General features: G+C 39.2%; 1 protein-coding gene across 11 annotated transcripts in view; it reads right to left on the minus strand.

Annotated features, from left to right (window-relative positions):
• LOC115437576 (receptor-type tyrosine-protein phosphatase mu) overlaps positions 1-26,396 on the minus strand; it is a 223,682-nt gene that overhangs the window by 19,047 nt on the left and 178,239 nt on the right. For 6 of the 11 annotated variants that reach the window (XM_030160827.1, XM_030160832.1, XM_030160830.1 and 3 more), the window contains 8 exons: positions 26,271-26,279; positions 23,656-23,743; positions 22,129-22,205; positions 16,590-16,626; positions 8,289-8,386; positions 5,890-6,006; positions 5,426-5,580; positions 4,149-4,284 (listed from right to left, as the gene is read on the minus strand). In XM_030160827.1, coding sequence (XP_030016687.1) covers positions 4,149-4,284; positions 5,426-5,580; positions 5,890-6,006; positions 8,289-8,386; positions 16,590-16,626; positions 22,129-22,205; positions 23,656-23,743; positions 26,271-26,279 — 717 coding nt within the window. The remainder of the gene's footprint in view (positions 1-4,148; positions 4,285-5,425; positions 5,581-5,889; positions 6,007-8,288; positions 8,387-16,589; positions 16,627-22,128; positions 22,206-23,655; positions 23,744-26,270; positions 26,280-26,396) is intronic. The other 5 variants (XM_030160833.1, XM_030160829.1, XM_030160835.1 and 2 more) reach the window with 1 other exon arrangement.

The following is a 26,396-nucleotide window of genomic DNA, read 5'->3' on the forward strand; positions in this document are numbered from 1 at the left end:
GCATAAAAATACTGGTACGTTATGAAACTGTGGCGGGACAAACTGGACTAAAACAATTGAGACTGTTAATGCAGCGTGCAGTTGGCATAATGTAGACATGCTTTTACATCATCTATGAGCAGATTTGTTGGTCTTCTAGCTGTTGCTGATTATTACAAAAATATTGGTATAAATGATGCAAAAATACAGAGGTTTTTTTGTCCAGTAAAAACAACACCACACACAAACAAGGAACCCAGAGCCCCTGAGCTACATGGAGCTCTTCAGCCCCTCTCTCCAGGCGCTCCCTATGGATTTCTCAAAAAAATATAAAGAAATTAATCATTTCTTTAAGCATTTTGCTATTAGACTAAAAAATTGTCCTCTGATATTATTAAAATCTAAAAATGTCTAGCATATAAATCTAATATAAAAAAGTGCTTTAAGATGTCTTCCACTTCAAAGGGCATGATTCAAATAAGTAATATGTCATATGTGTTAATGTCACACATTTATTGTGAGTACAGGCAGACCTTTTTTTTCATTTCTGGCCTAAAGGTTGCCAACCAATGGCCTAAAACATCTCAAAATGAGAGAAAACTTACTTACAGTTTGGTTCTAAAAAAATTGTGATTCAGATTGTGGACAGTGATTCTACTTCAAAAGTTCATCATAAGTCCGTTGGCCAGGTCTCCCAGCCCTACATGGGACTGATTTTTTTCTTTTCACCACCATCACCATCACCAGCAGACACACATGAACTGCAGTTCCTCTGCTTTTTAGCTGAAAGAATTCACTGACCTTTCCACAACCTTATCATGATTATTCTTTACCCCTTAGGCTGTTTCTATGACTAATATTTGTCATTGTCTCTACTCAAAGGTTACATTGCATATTTTTGCATTTTTGGTACATAGTGTACCTAATTGAATTCTAAAAAAAAAAAAAGCTTTCATATTGTTTTAAATCCTTGAAATGTTTAAAGCTATTAAAGACTCGATTAAAATTCATGACCCCATCGACTTCACCAAGGTGGAAATTTCATTGTCAATATTGTCATGATTACGGTATGAACAAGATTGACATCTTAACAACAAAAACAACCCCTGCTGTCCTTAACGTCATGCAGAGCCAAACAGGAAATCGCGACACGTTTCCTCCTCCTCAAATCAGTCAGTCAACCAGTCGACGCGGTGACACAGCTTGAGGCTTGATGTAAATCGATTCTGAAGTGACATTTTCAACTGACACTCCCTTGTCACTTCGGACCAGACTCCGCGCACATGCACAGGGGTCACTGATTTACACATTCACATGGGAAGATGTGCTGCCATTTGTTAAACGTGCTGAACTGCTGACCCAGGAGTTCGACTACTCGTGCTGACCGGATCAGCTGGGTCGGCAGCGACGCGGCGCTCAGACCAGAATCCACAGATTGATAGATCTTATCGGAGCACATAAACTATAAACAACAACAAGGCTTTTCATTTCCGTGGACAGATTTAACCGTGTTGGTGGTTAGTGTCTGGCCGCGGGCTGAGGAGCTGTGCCAATGAGCCTGAACACCTGCAAGGGTAAACACACACACACACACACACACACACACACTCACTCTCTCTGAAGGTCACTGAACTTGAGAGGAGTGAGTCAGGGTGAACAACATTTGGTCTCCAGTTACTGAAATCCCAATTTGAACGTCAACGATGAAGCATTTGCCCATTAAATCCAATGATGCTTGTGATTTAAAGGGAATTACGGTGAAATGATGCATTCAACGAGACTATGGACACCTCCAGATGGTCAGTGTTCAGGAGAGTCCTTCGGTAGCCCACTCTGGCATAAAGCTGCAGGATGAGCCAGGGATGTTTTCAGCCATCAATATGAGCTAAATGCTCTCAGTTACAAGCCCCTAAACTCTTTTATTATAGCGTGTATTGCCAAGCACTTGTGCTCAGCATCCTGGGAAATAGTCGGGGTGTGCACTTTGGTAAATGCCTTTTGTGAAATATGATCATTAAAAATGTAAAGGCGGCATGAATGGTGACATTAAATCTCATACAATAAAATCCACAGTGCTGCTCTACTCATAAATGTGTGTGATAAATATAAACACCATTCTTCTAATCAGCATTGGGCAGTAACTAGGTACATGTTTGCTATGTATTTAAATTACAATATAAAGATAACTGTAATTTGTTACTAAGGAATTACATGGAATTAAACTGTAGTTACAAACCAAAGTGTTCGTGTTCACAAAGGGGTAAAAACAGATGTGTAAATTCTAACATTTATTCTGCTGCTTTGCATCTTTTCACTGTGTATAAACGCCTTCTTTTGGCATACATCCATATGATGTGGGTCAGCAAAGCCATGGGATGAAAGTTTACAAGGAGCTACTTCTACATCTTCCACAGCCTACATTCATTTGTCATTGTTGTTTGCGCTAAATCTTAAGAGCTGCTTGTAATTGTTTTGAATTATCCTTCATCTGCCCAGTCAAATAAATACGCAGCAACTTAAACCGTGATCTAAAAATTTTGTGTTGGTAGAAGACAATAAATTGAAAAGCAGTCATTCCAGAGCCAGTGTCAAAAACTGTGAACAGTACAGAGTCCTGCTGATTTGACCATGGTTACGTTTTGCCTTGAATTTGTTGTTTGTGATCTGAATACTTCTGATTTGTTTTGGTGGTTTTAAAATGTAACTATTTCAACCATAAAAGGTACAATATGATTTTTTTTCCAATAATGTGAATAATGGGATATAACGCAAAAAACAAAAGCCTTCCCAGTTTTCTCCAACTGCGATAACCCAACAGTGAGTCTGTTTACATGCACACCGATACTCCGATCATTATCAGATTTCTGGAGTTGTCAGATTATTCAAGTGATCATGTAAACAATATGTGTCTGATATCTTTTATCAGATAACAGCAGTAATCTGATTATGAGAAATCAGATTAACACATCTGGATTTGTCCCCAATACCCCAATGTCTTCCTGCATGTATACAGGCTAATCCAATTTCTTTCTTTCTTTCACGTTTACGCATGTTACAAAGTCAAATGTGAGCAGACAACAACGGGAAGTTGGAGTCTACCATCGCTATGTACGCACTTCAAAAGAAATCTGGTAACGGACTGGAGCGTCTAAACCAGGGTTTATTGATTATCACATTTCTCAAGTGCATGTAAATGCATTAGATCTGATTATTACAATTATCTGATTACTCCCAGTTATCAGACTTGTATGGTCATGTAAACAGGCGCACAAACTCTAACCCTGTTCACTGATTTCTGTAGAAACGCAAGGTGTTGTATTTTCCAAAAAGTGATGTTTATACCCAATCCCACATGCCTCAGTGTGTCTTATGCTCTTCAACAACACTAAGAATGTGCAACACTAGCTACTTCACCTTAAGTGATGGAGTTCCCCAATACTAACAAACTATTGGGTCCCTGTACACCACAGACTCCAATGAAAAATTGAACTTTTCATGAGTTTGACAGGAAGGAGTGATCATTACTGTTGTAAGGTTTACACTTATTTTCAACTTTATTGCCTGTTTAAAACAATCTGTTTTAAAGTATTGTGATGCGATACTCTGCATTGCTGTGAGGAAGTGATTAAATTGTGCATTTTATTACATACATTTAACAGGATAAGTATGAATCTGTGTGTGATTTCAACATCACTGAGGGGCACTAGCTCCTTAGAGGTCAAATAATACTCAGTAGTCAGTAGAATACTTAAGAACTATGAAAAATACATTTCAACTCACTCTGAAAAGAGACTGACAACAACAAATTACAACTAATTATGCTGCATTTCATTAATAATTGCCATTGTCAGTCACTGTCAAAAATGTTAAAAGCCCTTTATACAGCCTGGATAACCTGCACTAAAGAATAACAGGATAATAGATCTCAAGTGACGATTACATCAGTTTTAATACAGATATGTAAAACATGTCTTGATATTTGAAACAGCTCCTTCTCTGTGGGCATTAATTTTAGAATTTGTTTTGGAGCCGAGTTGAACTGCGGCTTATGCTAAGAATTATTTGCAGATTCCAGTTAATCCACTTTTGATAGCAACAGCCTTTCAAGCTGCGTCCTTGCCCTTCCATATTTTCCCACAGAGTCTGATCTGAGTCCAGATCCACAGTACCTCAGTCTGGACCATGTTGACTCGTCTTGAGCGTAGCTCCCTCACGCAGTTGTAAATGTCCACCACTCCCTCTCTCTCTGCCATGTCCAACATGATGTCGATGACAATGAAGCATCCTGTCCGACCAGCACCAGCACTGCAGAGAAACATACATCAGAAAATGACACAAGGAGCAAATAAAAATATAAAAAACACATTTTAATTACATAGTATTACTGGGGTCAGCAATAAAAGACAACATACATCATGATAGCATGAAGTAGTGTGGATCAGAGCAGTTATTTTAAAGCATGAATGTTTTCAGAAGAGGTAATGGATTAAATTTTTATCAAATTATTATATTACATTTAGTGACATATTTACATTATTCTAAATAGCTGCTAGTAATGCAAATAACATAATGAATATATTAGAATGAATAAGAGAATGTGTAAATTATAATGGACAACACGTAAAATATTAACATTTTGTGTAATCATAAAGGCTTTAAAATAATGGAGTAAACTTTACTGTTGTTTACTAAAATTAGCAGTGAAATTGCTGCAAGACCTATTTGTAAAAGACTTATAACACCCCTGATAGATGACCAAATTAAATGAGCTTTGCATTGATACAATTACAAATTACTAAATTTGGACATTGTTGGAAACAATGGAATTTTGCAAATGTAGTCTTGGCTGATATTTAAAATGACATTATGGCCAATAGCTGATGTTGATATCGATGTTTCTTTACTTTGCTTTTATTGTTATTTATCCCCAAACAAAGACATCTTCATTATAAATAAAAATAGTTTCTATCCATCCACTACTTCACTGCATTATCTTTGAATGAATAAAGACTCAAACATACAAGTTTAGGAAGAAACGTTAAGCATAACCTCTACCATTGGTGAAAAGACGTCCGCAAATACAGTATCAGCCAATACTGATTTCTGGCTGATACATCAGTACATCCCCTTTGGAACACACATTAACAAAATATATAACATGGGCTAGTCATTTTTAGATATTTTATTGTGAAGATAAAACCTTAAGAGTATTCACCATAATAGAAATCATATTATTAAACCAATATCATTATCTAGCCATGAAGAGGATATTTCTTCTATTACCATGAAATACAGTTCCGTTATAGTCCTCTGAATAATAGTAATACACAGAAAAATGTGCTGTTTGTTCAGTAAAAGCTGTGTAGCTGCATAACTTTATAATTTCAAAAAATAATTCTGTTTGAGAGAAAAATATCATTAGATGACAGAAGAAGATTGCACCAACCTGCAGTGAACCACCATGGGCCCAGCGTTGGTCAGGGTCTTGGACTTGACTCTCCTAATAAACCCCAGCAGCCCTGTTGCGTGATAGGGCACGCCGTGGTCTGGCCAGCCCGTGAAATGAAACTGACGGATCTCCCGGATTTCGTGAGCCCCCCTCTGAGGAACAGAGTCATCATGTTAAGTAAACAAAGACACTACAGCACAAGACGTGTGGATATGATACAAACACATAATACGAAGTACAGAGAGGATGTGAGAGGTCCTTCAAACACAAATATAGAGCTGGATTGAATACAAACATACACTTGAAGGGTAAAGTAGTAAAATTTCATTTATACATGTCCAAGGCTACTGGGGCCCTTATTTCTCAGTTCTCAGTCATGCCTGGTTGTCCCAGGGACACATTACATGCTACGACATTCACTTTCAAATGCCTTGTAAACCAATAAAGATGAAAAAGTATACCTTCTCCACAGCGAAAGTCCTGATGACATACTCTGAAAGCAGCTCAGTCTCTATTAATGTAACCTTGATGTCTCTGTAGATCTCAGTATCATCAGGCCAGTACTTACAACACTTCACCTAGAAATGACAAAACCAAATATTTCATAACCAGGTGGACTTTACATTAACTGCAATGCATTTACATTCTGCTGCACAATTCTTCACATCACAGCACATGTTCATATAAATTATTTGAAGGTCTGCAAGTTGGTCGGCCATCATTTTTTTCAATAAAGATAATTATCACATAACTTTAACTCCCATTTGCCACCTGATATTTCACTTTCTGAAGCATTTCTTTCAAGTCAAAATGAGATTTGCTTCATATTACTTTTGGCCCCCGGTCAAGGACCTGCTGCAAATGGAATCTTATGTATCGATGGAGAGCTCATTCTCACATTATTGCTTTTTCATTCACACATCGATAATGTGAAAATGAGTGTAAAGGTAGACCGTCCAGAATAGTTGAAGGGAACAGAATAGGCACAGAGGTTTTTCCACCTTAATATCCAGACTGTCAGAGCACAGAAATAGGGCAAAACATTATAAAAACAGTGTATTACAATTGGATGAGGGAGATATAATGACAATCCAATAATGATATGAAATAATAAACCCTCAGCTGTTTAAAACAGATTTCCCCACAGAAATCTAAAACACCCCACTGGAAATATTACTTGTATTAGGTATCATAAGAGTGCAAAATTACCCCCCTCCTCCTTTCCCCCTGTTCAATTAAACTGTTGATACTGAGGGAGTAAGGCTGGTAATGGAGATTGAGATCATGGAGGTATATCAGAGAATAATAATTTTTGATGAGGGATAAACGCGACATCAGCCACAACTAGATTTAATTTTCATTTCTGGAGTCTACGCACTGATTAGGAATGAAATGAGATTCTGGTTTGTGGAGTGACACAGACAGTGGGGGACTTTCAGGTCCCTCTCTCTGACACCCCTGATGACTAATCCCCGATGACAATCACAAATCCACAAACCGCTTCCAGCCAGATTGAATTAGGCAAAAGCCATTACCTTATTAGATCACTCTGAATCAGGCGCTTGGTTTGGGGGGAATTAGCCTTTCGGTTAAATTATGCCAGGGTACACACAGATGTTCTTTTGCGTGGGCACTCTTGTGACTGCGACTATGTGTAAACAGCATTTGAAATCATCCACTCATATATAGATGAAGTGAAAAAGAAATGCAAGTAGCTTCGGCTCATCGTACACATCAGCACTTCCAAACCAAATTTCCCACACATCAAAGCACCAAGCGCCGCCTCAGCATTCGAAAAAACCAGCGGGATGGAGACTGTGTGTGTATGCCAGGATTTCCCAGAGTTCATCAGCAACTGTGCCGAGCAGATGGCCCGCTGTGATATGGCGGAGTGATTTTATGCGGGGCCCTCAGCGGAGCCACTGTCGCTGAGACCGACTGCGCCTGCCTACCGCCCGCCATTGGACAAGGATCATATAACAGACGGTTTGGGGGTCCGGGCCCGCCGAGGATGGCACCGCAGCCAAGCAGGTGTGGAGAAGGTGTGGGGCGGGGCGGCCTGGGCTCAGCTACTGTAGAAGAACGGGCCTAATGAGGTACCTAGAGATGGGCCCATGAATCATTATCAGCTCTGCTACATTTAAGCCTCAACCCAAAATGCACATCAGCAAAATCAAGGTGTGCCTGTGTTTAAGGGGCTTTCAGAGTGAATGTGTTTAAAATTCTTAGAGAAAATCCCCTGGCAGGCAAAGCTTTACACTGTACGTTAAGACCTTCATTTTCTCTTGATTATAACCTAACCAGGAGGAACTACAGTGTGAGTTAAGTGGAACAAATTAGGACTGGAGTAGGGGTGTAGTTTTTTTTCTTGAGTCATGCCATGCTGTGGTGAAGAAAAAAAAAAAAAGAATCAAGCCCTACTATTAGTCTGAACAATATGAAACCCTCTCGACACTCAATAGTGGTCCCCCTTTGTCCGACAAGGACAACATTAAGAGACGTGTCTGCTCTGCTAGGAGCTGCTGGCTACAGCGCTGTATAATCTCCTGTTATAGAGCCACTCAGATGAAACAGTAGTCAGTTGCCTGGATGCCTCACTTCTAATGAAGGCCATCAATCAGTTTCTCCTCACTTCTCACTGATCAGATAGATGTAAAAAGAGCTGGCAGCACACAAGGCCTCAGTCAGTCAACGCACACACACAGACACACAGAAACATCTGGGCATTTGGTGTTCAAAGACACACAAAAAGATGGCTCCGTTTGCCTTGCGATACCGTCAGACTGTCAGTTAACGGCAGGCACGGTAATCTGATACCAGATCTGCAGCTAGAAAGAAGGAAGGTGTAATTAATACCCACCCTGCCCACTTCCACCAGGTTGGTCACCATGACGATAGCCGCTGTATTCTCCTGCCACACCATCCTCCAGAAGTCAAAAACTGTCTCCTGCATGGGGCCTTTGAGGTACATAGAGAAAAAGAGAAAGGAAGAGGAAATAAATTTGTGAAATTAAATTTTGAACAAATTTACCACCAGAGACTTAGAAATGAGACCATTCACACTCTGCTCGGTGAAAACGTTCCTGTGGCAGAAAAGAGAATCTATAAATACTAGTCATAATATGTGATGTGGTTTCTTGAAGGTCTGTTTTATTACTGTCTTTATCCCCTGAACATGAGTCTTCCCCTTTAGGGAAGGACTGGACTACACTAGACTAAAAGTAGGTTTACATTATAATAACAGACCATACCGAGTATGTTTACAGGCACAGAAATGTTCTACTATTACTCCAAATAAAGCAGCTGACAGGTGTTATGCCTTCTATCGGGTGGACTATTTTCCAACTATGATGTTATTACCAGTTTTCAGGTGCACTCTGTTTTCAATATTCTGCACTACTATGTTCCTGAGTCCATAAAACACATCTGGTTGTTACTTTAGCGGTTTATATGTGATGATAAAGAGGTCAGATAGTGGATGAAATATGACAATTTTAAACGAATGAGGAAAATAACCAACACTGTAGCACATGTAGTACTGTACACTGTAGTAAATCTGTGTTCTGTGTTTTTCCTCACTTTGTTATTGTTACCTAGTAGGCGTTTTACTAGTTCCACACACTGTAGATATTGTACATACAATCACATGTTTTATGTATTAGTTGGGTGCATTATTTATTCCATTGTTTGTGAATATGCTTTGGCAGCATTTCTTTTTTTTTGATAAAAATATCATATCGTAAGCTTTCCTTTCTCTCAGACAGACAGATCAACTTCCACACAAAAACACACACAAGGGATTTGGAAGTATTATAGTCCTCCAGTAACAATGCACTTTATAGAGCATTTTCCCCTCCATTTTCACATCTCGGCTAGAGCATTGAAAACCACATCATGTCAGATTTATTTATAGTGCATTCTACAACACAGATTCTCTGCAAAGTGCTTACTCTACAGTAGAGAGCTTAAATACAGATGAAAACAATACAATACAATCACAAATGTATAGACAAGGCTAAAGTGTGTGTATGTGTGCGTGTGTATGTGTGCGTGTGTGTGTACGCGTGAAGCTGAAAATAATTACCGCTGCTCCTCATCTGCTCAGCACCAACCTCTTCGCCAAACCAGACACAAACATGTCTGCTGCACATCAAAATAAATGAGCAGAGAGCCATTCAATGTCTCCAATATTTAAAACTTCACTGAGCAATAATTGTGGATTGATAGGAATTTAATTATTATTCTGGTTAATTAAAATTATTAATATTAGTTTTAATCAAGCACCAAGTGAAAAAAAAAAATTGCTTCTGACAATTTAATTAGTGAATGCAAATCTCCACACTTGTGCATTCTCATGCGTTTGCCTAAATTACCTGGAGACATGACAAATTATGCAGACACACACCGAGACAGGCTAAGACACAACATGGCACAAACACAGAGATAACCATTAGCCTTTTTATTTTCATTTCTGTGGTAAGTATGTTTAATTACCTTAAGGCTTTCAAAACCATTGGCAGGTCAAGTTATTTCATTTTAATTGGTTCTGGGGTACTGAGCTTTACACTTAGTCCATCTCTTAGTTTTGATCTTCAGATCTATCATCTGTCCTTTGAAAATCCATGTGTCACATTGACAATGAAGGTCAATGTGAGACACATGGAGGTCAATGTGAAACATACAGAGGTCAATGTGAGACACATGGAGGTCAATGTAAAACACATGACAGTGAATGAAAAGGTAAGGTTTAATGTCTGCATATCTCATCAAATCTCCTGTGGCTAGCAAAAATATTTTGACAATTTTGCCAGTTACTATATTCTTTTGGTGCTGTTTTTTTTTTTTTTTTTTTGGGGTGGGGGGGGGCATGTTTTTGAGGAAAATAAATTTGGATCCAATGACTCCAGACCAAAACATAGGGTCCTCTGAATCATCTTGATTAAAGCTGCTTGACTGTCTTTCTGTGAATTCTAAATACTACTTAAATCCTTTAATATCCAAATGGATCTAGACATGGTGTTTCCATCTGCTGTGTGATTCAGAAATTCTGAAATGCACTTTATGTATATTTAAGTTGTTTCTGAAAACGATTAAAAAAAAAAAAAAAAGAATTTGAAGTGCACCATCGTTTCCAATGTGGTGCTTCTACTGCCAGGCTGCTAAACGTCTGCCTTTGGGAAAGAAAATGTTTTTTTTTAAAGTTGCATTTCTTAAATACTGAGAATTGAACTTCTGCTGACTTTTTCCCATCACAATTGGGTATCTAGAAATTTGGAACAAAGCTTCTCAATGACATCCATTTATATTCCCACATTTCTTGTGCGTTAATGTCTTCATTCTAACTGTAGGACCTCCATCTCCATTTCCAGTCATTTCCAGTCTCTCCAATAACTACCCAACTTGATTGAACCACCCACTCTGATAACTCCTACACTTGTCACCGAGGGAGGATACACACTGCTGAGAAGTTTGAGAGAGGGAGACTGAGAAGCAGGACAGCTGGTGTGTAGGACTTCAGTAACACAATAACACTTGGCATTGTATGGTAAATTATCTAATGGGACTTTACTGCTTAGCTTAGCCAGCCAGTTTATATTTCCACATGCATGCAGCAATGGAGAATAGGTGAGGACAAAAATCTGGGCAACACTGACCATGGCTCCTGGGGATTAGGTGTATAGGAGAAGGTGAACACTTGTCAATTAAAGTTTGTATGATATTAAAAGTATACATGTTTTAGTTACTTGATCAAGCTGTATGTGTCCTTCTAGTCATGTGGTGCCATCTGCCACCCGACAGCTAAAACATAAAGGTAAAACATATTATAGATGTTTACCGACATCCTTCCATCATCCACAGAGTGCTAAAATCATAGTTGAGATTGCATAAGCTTAAAGGTGCACTATGAAAGATCTGTGTCTTTACATGTATGTTATCTGTTTTGTGCTGAAAATTACACAATTCTTAACCCATAGTATCCCAAAGACCCAGCGCTACTTTAATGAAACTACATGAATGATTTTTTTTTCTCTATTTAACCTTTCTTAAATGTTTTGTCACTATTTATTATAATATTATCCTATGTATTTTGCATGTTGCAGTGAAAATCATGTCCTTTCCTATATTTAATTTACTGATCATGTAGATGTTCATAAAAGCACAGATTAAAGTTGAGAGTTATTATATCAGAAAAAGAGAAAACTGAAGAAAAAGTGACTTATCAGCAAATACATCATTAACTCAAAATAAACTGAGCATCTCCATCCACTGTTATTTATCAAACTCCATGGGTTTTACTAGTAAGCCAATGTTGTAGAAGATGACAGTGTTTCCACGTTCACTATGGAGCCCCTGAACGTCCAAATGGGTCATATCTGATGACCATGAAAAGATGACAAACTGCAGTTTACACCACTTATTTACATGTATTGATAGAATTAGTGGATCAACAGGTGTTAAACATTTTACATCAGTAGATGATTATGGTCACCAGTGGCTGTTTGGGTCTTCATGGGTTAATGTGAGCTCGTACAAACAAACAGTGGTCTTGGTTGGTTCAAGCATGATGACAGCCTCTATTTGTTAATATCCATGTACAGGTTCTTGGTTGGATTTTCAGTACCTCTTCTTCTCCTCTACAGCTTTAACAGTGTACGACATTACATACTGTTACCTAAGAAACGCAGTCAACTAATGCTGCCTATGTCTGTATATCATGTCTATGCTTGTATTGTCTTGTGTGTGTACTGTATGAGGTTTCCAGCTGTTTTGCACTTTAGCCAAAGACAAATTTCCCTTCTGGGACAAAACAGATTTGATGTGATTTGATGCCAACCTCCCAGCAGGAGACTCCAACACAAACTTTCTGTAAGAACACAAGCATGCACAAATCTGTAATATTCATGTATAATGATAATTTTACCTTGTCATGTAAAACCACTCATTTAAAGATGCTGGTTAGGAAAATTCTAAACATTTGAGTACATTAAAATAAATGTACATAGCTGTAAATGTAAATAGCTGTAGAGGAGCAGATAAGAACTCAGAAACAAGTGTAAGGATTTTCACAGAAAAAAAAAAAAACAAACAATCTGGCTCTGCTACATAAATATCAGTGAACAGGCTGCTATCTTGGTTGTAGGCACTCATGACGGTCATCAGCCTAGTTAGCAGACATTATCATATGACTGCAAAAAGGAATAAAACAGACTCCAACACAACCATGAGCATGTGCAAATCTTACATATTCAACCTTTTCAGTTACATATTTTTAGACCTGACCGAAAATGTAGGGCTATGACAAGAATCAGTTTCAGCTCCTTTTTGTTAGTTAAGGGGATATGACACTATTGACAGGTAACCAAATTACATGGATTGTTTCATTCAATGGGTTGAATGAAATTATGGAGTTCTCTGAATTTGAACAATGAATTTTTGATTTGTTAAAAATGTTTGATATAACATAGACCTAGTTAGCTTTACATTTAAATTTCACATATTAAACATTTAAATGGTTTTTTTTTTTTACACTTTAAAATCTACCCTTTTCATGGAACTTGAGGTAAGAGCTATGCAAAGCAAACTGAAAGGCAAAATGCATATATTTCACATCCTAAACCACATTAGAATAAACATAGCTAAAATGTAACTACCCATAAACTTTCATAATCTGGTGGATGTTAAAAGGTTAGATTTGTTCTTTGGTTGTGGGACACCTTTGAATTTGGATGAATGGCCCAGAATGGTAGGTCAGAAAGTGGTAAAAAAAAAAAAAAAAAAAAAAAAATCACTAATATACACTAATTCACGCTATAAAATTTAAAAAGGAAAGCAGAAGTTCTTGATGGAGGTTGTAAAAGACTATTTTAACCCTATAACGCCAAACGTATCATATTTGATACATGAGTTTTGAAGCCCTCTACATGGTCAGTGTGATATTTTTTTTCTTGAAAAACCTGATGTGTACAATTAGATACATGCAATACACGGATAATCAACCGGGGGGAGGAATTCATTCACCAGAGGCCTTTCCAGTGACACTACAAGATTGTCATTAATGAGGAAGGAAGCAGAACTTTACCAATTTGAAAAGGAATTACCAATTTGTTAGACATGTTTGTGTTATATTATGTTTTTGCTGGTTCAAAAATGATAAAATTTGAGCATTGAGACCCAATGTATCAAATATGATACAAAATTGAAACTCATACATGGATATTGATATGGAATTGATATTTGAAAAAAAAATTAGGGGTTGTTTAGAAGGACCAATAAAGGCTCCAGTTTCAAAGAACTGGGATTTTTTTGTCAATGACTTAATGGCTGAGGCTTTACAGAGTTAAATATTCTTTTAAACGCACTAGCTATTCTGATAAAGCACCTGCTGTGGGGCTTCTTACAGTCCCTTAAAGCTTTAGCCACAGTTTTGTAAAGAGTGTTTTGAGAGCTCACTTGAGGAACTACAAGGTGAGAGCAGTGTTTCTAATGCGGCATGTGTGCAGCCTAGTTGGAGAAGTTTTAAGGAGGCACTTCATACAAGAACGCCAGTAGGGGAGCTTCACTTCCAGCTGTCACAGAGCTAATGCTGCTGCAGCCGACGCTGTGTTTTGGGACCGGGCCTGTTCCTCCTAAGAAGGAAGAAGTGTGACAGCTGTAGAAATCCCCCAGCCAGGTACGCCACGAAACTCCTGATCAACGTGTGCGCTCACACACTCACAGACAAACATAGACAAACATGCAAGCAGCGTTCCCCTCTTGCCCATTAATATTACATGCAGCAGACTTTGGCATAATGTACACTCACTTATCATTGATTTGCTCTCTCCCTCTTTCTATCTCCCACCCTCTCAGCCCCCGTTGGGTGTTGAGATGTTAACCTGTAAATAATAAAACTTTTGCGCTGCTGGTGACATTTGGCGCTTGTGAAGGAGGAGAAGGGAAGAGCAGAGAAGACTGGAGGGGAAAACTTGATGAAATTGAACCCTTTCCTGCGTCATGAATATTTTCCACATCACCAGGAGGATGCAGGGAGTTATCGCAGCTATTTGTAGTGCCCATTTTAATGTGATTCACAGTCCGTACCAGGAAGAAGCTCATGTCTGATCGGTATTTAAATGGTCTGCGGGACATAAAAATGGACTGAGGCGAGGTAAACTGTGAGAGCTCCCTCGCATGTGTGCACCTCTCCATCTGCTAAGTAGGTGAGCTGCAGTTGGCATTTGTGAATTACTGAGATTCAGTAGTTGTATTGCAGCAGCATTGGCTGAGAGAATGACCTACATAATGAGCTGAGCTCAGGTGATGAGGCTTTTATGGAGTGACAGCTGTTCTACCTGTCGTCACCTTGACAGAGCAAAGGGACTCGTCAATAAACCCCGACCTAATGAGCGTCGTTGTAGTTTATAGCGTAAGAGAACGGGGACAATGTTACCCCACACGTCTGCCATATTAAGCACACCCCTCAACCAATTTATGACAAAGATTTTTTTAGCTTATCCAGCACTATTGCGGGTCTCATCACTTTTCCGAGCCACCGCTGGTCCCAGTGGGCTTTAGTGGAAGTGTCACTCACTGAAAAACTTTACTCGGGGAGAGAGAAGAGACTACTTCCTCATTTTCAGCAACTGTGCCAATGCCCAGGTGCTCTTTTCAGGTGCTCCGCTATGCAGTTTGTCTGACTCAGAGAGACAGGTCTGTGTCTGGCGTTCCTATCATCTTTAGCTGCTCTTTGCCTCAGTGTCAGCAGAGTGAGCCTTCCTTCCTGTCAGTCTGCCGGAGCTGATGATGAATTATAAAAGGGCCTGCTCTCCCAGAGAATACAGATGTTTCCACACACACATACAGACACGAACGCATACACACCTCCAGTCTTTGGCGCTGGATGGCTGTACGCAATGAAAAGCCTTATCGTGCTTGCGATACAGTCGAAGGAAAATGAGCACTTATTATGCGAGCTCAATGAGAAAACAGGGGCTAATTAAGTTGAATGGAAACACGTTTGGCTTCTCAAGCTTTTCATCTCAGCAAGGGCTTGTGTTTGCAATATTTCTTTGACTGCTGATCTCCATAGGCATATTTTAAATGAAATATGGAATGCTCTTAATGACTATAGGACAATTAGAGAAGTCACAACAATGTAAAAAAAAAAAAAAAAAAAAAAAAGTCCTTTCTGAGCTGAACGCACCTGTTAAAGCAACTTATTTTCATGGACTGGAGCTCCGTAGGAGGAATCTACTTCTTGGCAGATGGTTAAGTTTTGAATGTTGACTCGCTGGTCAACATGGTGACGCAGCACGTACATATAGATACTGTATATATACCAGGTGCTGTGCATAGAGGCAAGACGGATAAAATGAGCGGCCGGCTGCCTGATTGGTATGCCATCTCTTTCTGAAGTAAGAGCAAACAGAGGGTTGTTTTAATTGAGACACTGAGGAAGAGAGGCAATGCACTAATAAACAGGTAATTATGCAACTCCCAGCACCGCCAAAGCAGATTGTGAATCCATTAAGACCTCTTCGAAAAAACGCCTCTTCCCTTTTTTTTTTTCCTCCCTTGATTTTTTTTCTTTTCTAAAGTGGTATGTGTAGTCCCCATGCATGCAGCCCTGTTGTTGCTGGAAGAGAGGCTCTCGATGCAAAATTCATAACAATTAACTATCAATCAGACTTAACCTCTGGGGTCAGGGTAAGTGCTCCGCGCCCTGTGAAACTGCTGTCCAGATTAACACAGTGACAAAATGTGTCTGTACATGTCAGCTAATCCATTTATTTATTCAGCTTTCTCCCAGACTGACTGATTAATCGCTCCCACACCACCAATGGAAGTACAGAGGAGAGAGAGTGGGAGAGGAGGCTTGCTGCTCTGCTTGCTCAGAGGAGTGCGAAGTGCGCACCTGTGCATGCAAGGGGTGTGTTTGTGTGTGTGTGTGTGTGTGTGTGTGTATGTGCGCGCTGTACCACGATCCCCAAACGCACACTTGACTGAGCATCAAAGAGTAGTTTGCAAGAGCGTATGTAAACAACGATGGGGATGTTCACAGAGATATTCACAGACACCTGCACACATCCTCCTCCGAACAAACAGACAGCCTTAAATTCTTCTCCACCCACACATTCAAACCCAGAGTGACTGGCAATTTTTAGAAAGTTTCTTTTCTTACCTTGAGTGGCGATGTAATGATTCGGCCTGTGGTAGCCCTGAAAAAAAAGAAAAAGTCTTAGAAGGGAAATGAGTGCCACTTCTCTACTACTAGTGAAAAAAAAAACCAGCTGTTGTAATGCCAGGAAAAAAAGCATCATTGATATTTAGTGGCTGACCTTCATATGCAAATTTATCTTATTTATACATCACACATTTATAAAAATATACTACATATATCACTGTATTGCAGGCTAGCAAACAGCTGTTGTCGTTTATGAAGTCCAACCCCGCTTTCTTGGAGCAAAACGAACTCTTGCTCCAATTCTGTGGGACGTTGTTTTAGAGATTTGTGCTTCTGAACATGTGCGGTGTTAGCCTGCCAGCTGTTTGCGGCTGTACGCCCATTCACTTCTTTTCGGCGTTTGACTGAGGGAGAGACGCAGCTTTGCAATGAGGGCTGCTGGAACCAGATGCATAAACACACCATCATGCACACTCTGTATTATGCAGTGCACCTCTGGAGTAAGCAGCCAAAGTGCTGATAATCCCCAAGATACAACTAACAGCACTGATCTTCACAATAGCCCCCCTAGTCTCACGGATTACTCTAATCCCTTCAAGTTTTATTTGTCCAATTCCTTGTCTTCTCTCCAGAGATATGAGAGAGGAAACAAAACATTAGGACTTAAAGGCTCTTTCCTGGCCCTGCCTCCTTTTGATTGCCCCCCCACCCCACCCCACCCCACTCTTCCCTGCTGCTTTGCTTATCTCACTCATATTCAATTTAACTTGGACTGTGATTAACGTTCCCTCCAATGAAGGGAGAAAGACACAAAGGATATTTTCCTCACTCTCTCTCATCCATGGGGCTCCTTCAGCTATTCAACTGTCCTCCATTTTTAATGACTTCTTTATCTCAGGACTGAGGAGGAGATTTGTTTGTGCTTTCATGTATGTTCTGTCAAGTAAAGTGGAGGCCCAGTATGCTGCCGGATTAGAGAGGCACAGGCAGGGAAGAAAAGCGGGCCCTGACAATGACTGTCAGGTGAGTATAGCGCTTACTATAAATGGACCCGAGGCTTTTTATATCCGTTACATTAGGTACATGTGAGTGTGTCTTAATGAGGAACACAAAGACATTAATGCAGAAAAGTCTATGTTGGAATTATTAAATGAACAGCCATTGTTACCACAGATGTGTAAATTACTAAAACAGAATTAAATATATATTATGCTTTTTGTATTGTGCTGCATTGCTCATTACAGTGATAATTTCCATTGAGGCTTTTCAGTAACTGGTGTGTGTAGCCTATAATGCCTAAAATATGCAGCATGAAGTGTTTTGCCCAGGGGCATGAATTTGTATTTTCAGCCTGAATGTCATTAGTGAGCCCACTTTTTGCTAATCTTAGGTATAAAACCCACCCAATTACTTACAAAAATTTACTACTGCTTTTCCACATGCATTTCTCAGAAAAAAAGGAAGTATTTGAAGCTTTCATTTGTGCAGCATTGCTTATTTTTCCAGAGCAGAATAACTAAGTAATCAAGAACTAATTATTGTACCTTGAATACTTACATATGATACTTTCTATCTCTACTATGGTACCTCAGAGCTGTACTCCACTACATCTGTCTGACAACTTTACTGAGTTTCTTGTTGTGAGTTTTGACACAAATGGTAACAGAACAAGCTTTTAAAATACAACACATCATTAAGATTCAACCAGTGTTTTTCAACCTTTTTGGCTTCTGTCACAAAGCAATGTGTATTCGGACTCATTTTAGACAGCTTTAGGTTGCAAAAACCTCTGTCACACAGTGAGTTTTGCATCCAATATCTCAGCAAAACAGAGACAATTATAGAGAAAATGTTCAAAAAAAATTTTTTTCTCTTCCATTGTTCTGCATTACTGTTTACAATGAAGTAATTTCAACCACCTTCACCTCCAGCAGAAACAACAGTAATACGCGGCCACAACACTGATGCCTCACTATTAATAATATGATATATGAGAATATATATGTCAGAACAAGCATGTATCTTTACTTCAACATCTATATTTGTACTTATGTACATTCTTTTGATGCAGAAATATGGCTGTACTGGTACTTTTACTTAAGTAAAGTTTCTGATTACTTCTTATACTATTGTAATTTTAAATCTGACATTATTCAGCTGCTGTAAAGCCATAGGAAAGACAAGGGCAGTTTCTATTATCACATTGTAAATAGCCATTCAGAGGCTCCTGAATTTCAGATTTAGGATGTCAGTTGTTTTTTTTTTGGTCATTTGGTTGTGAATATCCCTGAAAATTTGAGCTCATAAAGTGGAGTCCTCACCTGTCTCACTCAGAGCACAATTCTCAATAAAACTACGTTATCAAAAACATAGGATTAAGCCGGACCCCCAAACTCATATTGCCCTTCAAATCCCCTGCTAAGATTAAAACTTCTGTGTGGACTTTCTTGCACTGCATCCACAGGATAGAGGAAAAACTGAAAAAAAAATTAGCATACTTGTAAGGTTCAGTGTGTAATATTTAGTGATATTGTAGCAGCCTGGGACTAGCTGAATACCCCAAAACACAAAAGGCCCTTATTACAGCCAGTATTCGCTTTGAACATTTTGGTCTGTTCAGTTGAGGGGATAATAACCCCAAATACAGTAGGTGACAGTAATGCACCGTAGTGCCGGATGCCACAGAAAACACAAAAAAAGAGAAGAAGAAAAAGTCTGTTATGAGCCACTGAAGGAACATGAACAGTTCCTGGAGGTGACCTGCTCCCTCTGCAGATATAAAGGCTCATTCTAAGGTAAAGAAAACACAGCAATGCCCATTTTGAGGTGATTACACGCAAATGAGAACACAATTATAAATATCACATTCCATTCCTGCAATTAGATCCTCCTAAATCTAACACCCTGGACCTGGACTTGAGTCTGGAGACTTTGAGGAAAACAAATAGAACATGAACATTTTTAGCAAATATACTGAATATAAATGTATTGTGTAATTTAAGAAACATAGTGTATCTGCTGATACCAATCAGTAAAAAACAGGTATAATTCTAATACTTTTGTGTTCACTGTTCCGTGCCTGCCTGCACCTCTGCACTGCATCAGTTCAGCAGAAAACCTCTTTGCGACCCATGCGATCACAAACACAACTCCGTAGACAACAGGCCATTACACGGCATTTGCTTGCCTCCTAAATGTTTATGAAAATACTCAATCAGCTGCGAAGAAAAGAAACATACCCGAATGGCTCGGCTTGCTCGTACATGACTCGAAATAATCGGCACTATAATAGAGTACAATAACAAACTCTGTGGGAAATGTTCTACACGTAAGAGTTTATTGGTTAGGACAAGCTTTTAGATGGGTTAAAAAGCTTTCTGAGCAGCAAAAACATCATTACCCATCTGCCTGCATTTCAACTAAGTACTTTTCCAATGAAGCTGGCGGAGCAGTGGAAATCCTTTTCAATCAGGACCCTCTTTAATATGCGTATATTCTTATCTTATAATGGGGCCTTCTCTATTGTGATAGTCTTTTCCGCAGTGCCCCTCTTTGCAGCATAATGGACCATAAACTGAATAGTGAGAAAGGTAAATAATTTAAGCCCCCCGCATTTGCCTTGGCACACCTTGCATTATGAATTTATGTTTGAAGGCGTAACAAGAGATTACAAATTACCACATTAGAGGGGTGGGTGGGTGGGGGGAGACAGGAGACAGGGAGAGTTCTCTCCTGAGCAGAAAACCACTTAGGGAGTCAGGTACATCACCAGACCATTACACATGGAGCGGAAGCATCTGCTCAGAGAAGCCAAGTAGGTGCTGTGATTGGTCACATCCTGTTACTAACACTGCTATTAACAGCAAATCAGGTCAGATTAGGAGGTTCCATAATGTGTTGATCTGAGTTGGATCTGTTTTCAACCACAGGCATACCTAACGCCACTTTTTAATAACTATTACTTACTGTAAATGTATGTGAAGTCACTTAAGTGCATGTAAGTGCTGCGCTGCAAGCGCTCTCCTGTGGTACCAAGTACAACTAAAGCTCTGTAGATGGCTGCTGGGTCCAGTTTGAGTCAGGAAGTCTCCCTATGAGGTTTGTCACCGTCTGACTGTACAAGAGTGGGCAGCTCCAAGGCCTGGATGAGAAGCACCCGCTATGTCAGTCGCTTATTCAACATGACAAAGTTTAGATTTATCTGACCCATAATCTTTAAGAATGCATGATTGATGACCTCTACTGGGAAAAAAAGGTGGGGCAGTGACTTTATATAATAATGGAGACTTTAAGATGACTGTCTATAACCTCTTCCTGCTAATTTCATTGCAACACTACTACAGACGACTTACTCTTGTCATTTTACTGTGAATATTAATGATTGTTAAGTTTTACCCTTGATAGATAACATTTGCGAGAGTAAATGAAGCAGCACAAGGTTTATACAGTGACATTCTCCAGAACCAAAAAATGAAGCTAATGCTAAGTGCCAAAAGCTGAATGTCCACATGAAGCTCCAGAAATCTACTTTTAGTTAATTACCTGGTTCATGACAATGGGTACATTTTTTTATGTAACTCAGCTGGTATGACTATATTAAGGCTTATATTTACACAAAAAAATTATACTAACAAGATTATTAGAGTGGCCATGTATTGCACAAGTTTACCTGTACTTAATTAGAATAACATAACATAGCATAACATAGCTGCATTATCTACTAAGCTGATGGGGGGGGGCATATACAGATGCAAACATTGACTGATGTGTTAATACGTTATGCAAATTTGACATTACTTTTATCAATCATGACTGTATGTGCTAACATTAGTCATTTAGATTGGTGGCATTTACTAAAATTGTAGCATTAGCATTTGCTTGACTCTCTCTCTTTTGTAATGTACACATTTCTGCTATCATCCCAGTTCCACCCTCCAAATTCAGTTAACATTGGCTCCTAAAAGTCAAGGTGGCAAATCAAGATTTCAGAAAGGAACAAAGCAATGGTTTATGTCCATGTCTATGATTTGCACCAACAGTTTTGACCTTTCCAAGCCCTTGTATTTGCTCTGCTTGTAATGTTAAAATGGATGCATTGTACATTGTCTATTTTACTTGTAGTTTTCTTTTGGTTTTATCTCTGTTAATTAATAATCCATGCAAGTTTTCTGCTTTCTCTTCTCGTTTCAGGCTTTCAAATGTTACCATGCTGTTGTTCAAAGAAAAGTCCAAAACCATAACCTTCCCCTGTGAGCTGGTTCGCCTTTCCTCTCTCCCACTGCTGTCAGCCTCTGATCTTTATTCCTCTTAATATACCCAATGAATAGAGTGATACAGCAGCCCTCTAAAGTTGAATATAAAGGCCCTGTGTATGTATGTGTGAGTGTTTTTGACTATGTGTGCATATGATGGGCAGGCAGTAGGAGCTGTTTTGTCCCTCAGGCCCCCTGTGACGGCGGCACCAGCGCCCTCTCTCTCCCCGAGAGGAAGCGCAGTGACCTTTGCGTTGGTGGCGCTGGCTGGTGTGTGTACTTACATCAACGTAATTTGCATTAATGTAATCGGAGCTCTGTTCCCCCTCCAGGGCCTGCAGCCTGACACGGGAGTGATCATCTGGAATAGAGGCAGAAAGGAAGAAACCAGCATTGAATTAATCATATTAACGAGGGCATCAAGAGAAGAAAAGGGGACAGGGACAGAGACAGACAGTAAAACAGATGAACGGAGAAATAAATGATAAGAGATAGAGAATGGAAGAGGGAGGCATTATTGTGGAGCACAAAGTTTTTCAGATCATACAACTCAATCCATATGACAAACACAGTCACTATGTTGACATGCACATTAATATTCCACTATTAAATTGAGTATTTGACAATATTATGAATTTACAGGTCATGTTTGGAACTTAGGTTTCTTTACAAATGGAACAGTGATTCTGATTAGGACACACAGGATATGCTTTTCTTATTCAGGCTTTAGAAACATTCTTTGAACATGTAAATAGTGCATTCATTTTTCATTGCAGTTTTCAGCACAGAGCCTCCTTCATTTTTCATTGCAGTTTTCAGCACAGAGCCTCCTTACGGTCACCTCTGAATGTTGTACACAACTAACCAACAGAATGTGACCAAACTACAACCCTTTCATGAAGGTGGTTGGGGAGCAAAAGAAAGTGGCTGTGTTCACACTGTGACGCAAACAAGGTAAAGAGCATTCACGATTCCACCACCTCATATTTTGACAATGACAAGTTAATGTCAGATGCACAGAACTGAAAAAAAGTGGAATATTCATATTGATGATCCGTGCCTAGTAGGCCTGTGGTGCACTGATGCATAGGCATGGTGATGTAGTGAATGACTCACTGCCAGTTTACAATCTAGATTATATAAAATCATATTAAAATGTTATTTTTAACGTCAACTTTTTGGAATTAATTGACCTTCAATATGTAACAGAAGACTATATTGCTAAGTTAATAGTTACTAAGCCTGAAATGTATAGTTTGGACACTATAACAAGAAAGCTGAATAAGGAAATCATGAAAACCACGCAGATTTAAGAAACTGTGTTAATTTCATATCATGTACATTTTACAGTTATGCAATGGATTTATACAAAAGGCTATCTCTAAAAGGGGATTACAAAGATTTGCTGTGACAAAGTTTTTAGAAAAGGGTTATAAAGTATAGTATCCAATCTACATCAGCTGGAATGAATATACTGGCGTACACAGTATGTATATGTATTCTTCATTCTGGCACAACTTGTGTTTGGACAGGTAATATGAATTAATTGTGAATCAAACATTTTTATAAACATTTCCAATGTTATGTGCCATATGCTGCACAGCTTACTCTTCATAACTGCAAAGACACTGCAGGGAGATGAATATAAAAGTAGATTGGAAAGGTCAAAGCTGCTCTCATTGGCTGATAATAAAACTCTGTTTGAGCAGCTTATAGTTATCCAGAGTCACAAGCCTGGCCAATAAATCAGCCAGAAGAATGGGAACAGCACAGAAAAATTCATGAGCACTGAGGAGGTGCTTTGTACACACATGCAATAATATTCCCATATCGGTTCTTCATGCGGTTCTCATCCTTCTTGGCAGAGTCCCATGGCGCAGACTGTCCTTCAAAAAAGCTCTGTAAAGAGAGAAAACAGAGAAGAGAGAGGGGGGAGATGAAATATGGTGTCATGTGTGAGCACTCTAAATGATAACCAGGCTAAAGAACACAGTCTTCCTCTTTCAGCTCTACAACCCAAAAAAAAAAAAAAAAAAAAAAAAAAAATGGAAAAGGAACATTGGCAATATAAAAAGTACGACACACAGAGAGAGATATATTCACATCATTATTAGACATGAAACAGGGGGAGGATGAAGATTCCCGGCGAGCTGTGTCAAACAGCGAGCACCATTAGGACAGAGGCGGCGGGTGTCATGCTCAAACCTCTCCCCCTGCGTCGCTCAGCCGGGTGGAGCCACCGCAGACGCTGCCTCCCCGTCTGTCTGTCTGTCTCATCAGAAGGACTCAATCAGCTCGTGGCGGGGAAAAATAAAGCCAGCTCATCTTCTACACATCAAAACTGCTCCCGCTCAGATTACCCTCATGAAATATTTATCATGTCTCACTGGGGAGATTTCCATTCTGATGGCACACCAGGCACAATTAAGCCAAATTATGAAAATACATCTCCACTGCCAGTCCACCGCTGTTCGGTGAGGGTGGGCGGGGCTGGCTCCAAGCAGACGAGGCTGGACGAAAACATGTTGTTGTCCTGTTTTTTTTTTTTTTTTTTTTTTTTTATTGTCAGCTAATGTACATTTGAAAAGTCAACTAAGACATTAGAATTCAGACCAGCTGCAAAAAGATTCAAAAGCACTTATTGGAAGTTAAACAGATTGTTTGGAGTGCTCTCTTCCTGAGCGGTGAGAGTGGAGAATGTATTGTCTTTAATCATCAGTGCTCTAAGACTTGATGGTTTCATTCATCTCAGCACTATGGCAGGCAGCAGGGCATTTGTCTGGTAAATAAAGGCCTTTCAGACACCACCACAAGGACATATTCCTGTATTAAGTCCTTAGGATTAGTGATTTCACTGAGAAACGGCTTTAATATGCTAAAAATATGTCCCATCCGTTGGGTGAAGATGGAAGTGTGTCTCGGAGATGGATTATATAGGCCTCTCCTCCAACAGGCAGTATGTCTTGAGTAAATGCACGAGCCCAATGTCACTCTCTCTGTCACTCTGAAGGATACGGTCCTAATATCAAGCATCTCAAGACAAATCATCTTCAAACAGAAAGGCTTCACCTGGCGGCTAAATAGTTTTCTCTTTTAAACACTGTGACCCTGGTTGTCTCAGATGCTATAGTCACCTTCGTCAAATTGTTTAGCTCACAAATGCAGAATACCAAGAGATAAAGTAGTTGTTGTCCCTAGAGGTAGAGATTATATACATGCTTTCATTTCACTCCTGTGCACCCATAAAGGGGGTAACTGGCTACCTGCAACCGCCATGGGAGGGGGGGAAAGTGGGTGGCTGCACCTGCGAAAATGGTTTGGTACGAAAAATCTGTTTACTCCAGTGCATGTGCAGGTAGTTGTTCACCATCCACAAATTATTCCCTCTGGCCCAGATCCAACTTGGTGTGTTTTTAATTACAGACTACCTGCTGTACTATCAGTCCCAGCACAGCCTCTCTGTTATACACTCTCTTTGTGTGTAACTGCATAAATGAAGAAGCATAGACAGATCTCTGCACAATCGCTATAACAAAACCTGAATAGAGTAACGATGTACAGTAGCGCTTGACATACAAACCATGGCAAAAATAAAAAAATAAAAAATAAAAATAAAAGAAGAAATGAATAAATAAAGTGAATGGAAACACAAAGTGAGCCGCTACTCAATTAATTACAATATCATTCACTGTGAGAAAAAGGAGACTCATTCAAATTGACTACAGTGTTCATTTGTGGTTGGAGATTATAGAATTGGTCATCTGAGGATTCTCACAGCAGGCTAGATGCAATACATTCCTTTCACATGAAACAAGCAAAAAATAAGTGAAACATAAAGACACGTACACAAACTGAAACTTTTCTGCTTTCTGTTTGTTCACTCAAACTGTGGGTCAACGTGCAGGATTTGGGCATGCACTGTTCTGTCACATTACTCCAACTCAAACATGACTTTATAAAGCTTTAACAAATCAATATGGCTGTATACATGTGAATTTACTGTTACAATACATTACCAAGTGGGTGGCTCACCTTGAACAGGAATATTGTTAATTTTTGAATTATTAAATATATTTTTGATGATATTAAAGTTTTTTCTTGTGCTTTAGAAAAGCTTTATAAAGCAAAATCAAACAATATATGGAGCATTTACGCAGCTCAATACTTGACAGGAAAGGAAAAAAGCAAAAAAGGTCACTTGTTTGTCATCTGCACACATCTTTCAAGTGCTTTGGTAGGTTTACATAGCTCCCATTGGTAAATGCCCTTTTCAGACTGGATCATTTACTGTATGTGAGATGTTTCAATCCCACGAGACCTTGAAAAATAGCCAACAAGCACCATCAATCTGTCAGCTTTGTGATATACTGTACTGTATGATCTACAAGTCTAGAAAACTCACAAATAACCAAAAGTATTGGCTTACCTCGTTTATCTGATCCAAAGTTAACGTACAGAATAACAAGAAGCATGGGTCAGAGAGAGATATAGTACAATGTAAGTCAACAGGTTTAGAGGTGCACTAGGCTCCAATTTCATCATAAAAAAATAA

The sequence above is a fragment of the Sphaeramia orbicularis genome, chromosome 17 (genome assembly GCF_902148855.1).
Source record: "Sphaeramia orbicularis chromosome 17, fSphaOr1.1, whole genome shotgun sequence".
In the NCBI taxonomy this organism is placed as follows: domain Eukaryota; kingdom Metazoa; phylum Chordata; class Actinopteri; order Kurtiformes; family Apogonidae; genus Sphaeramia; species Sphaeramia orbicularis.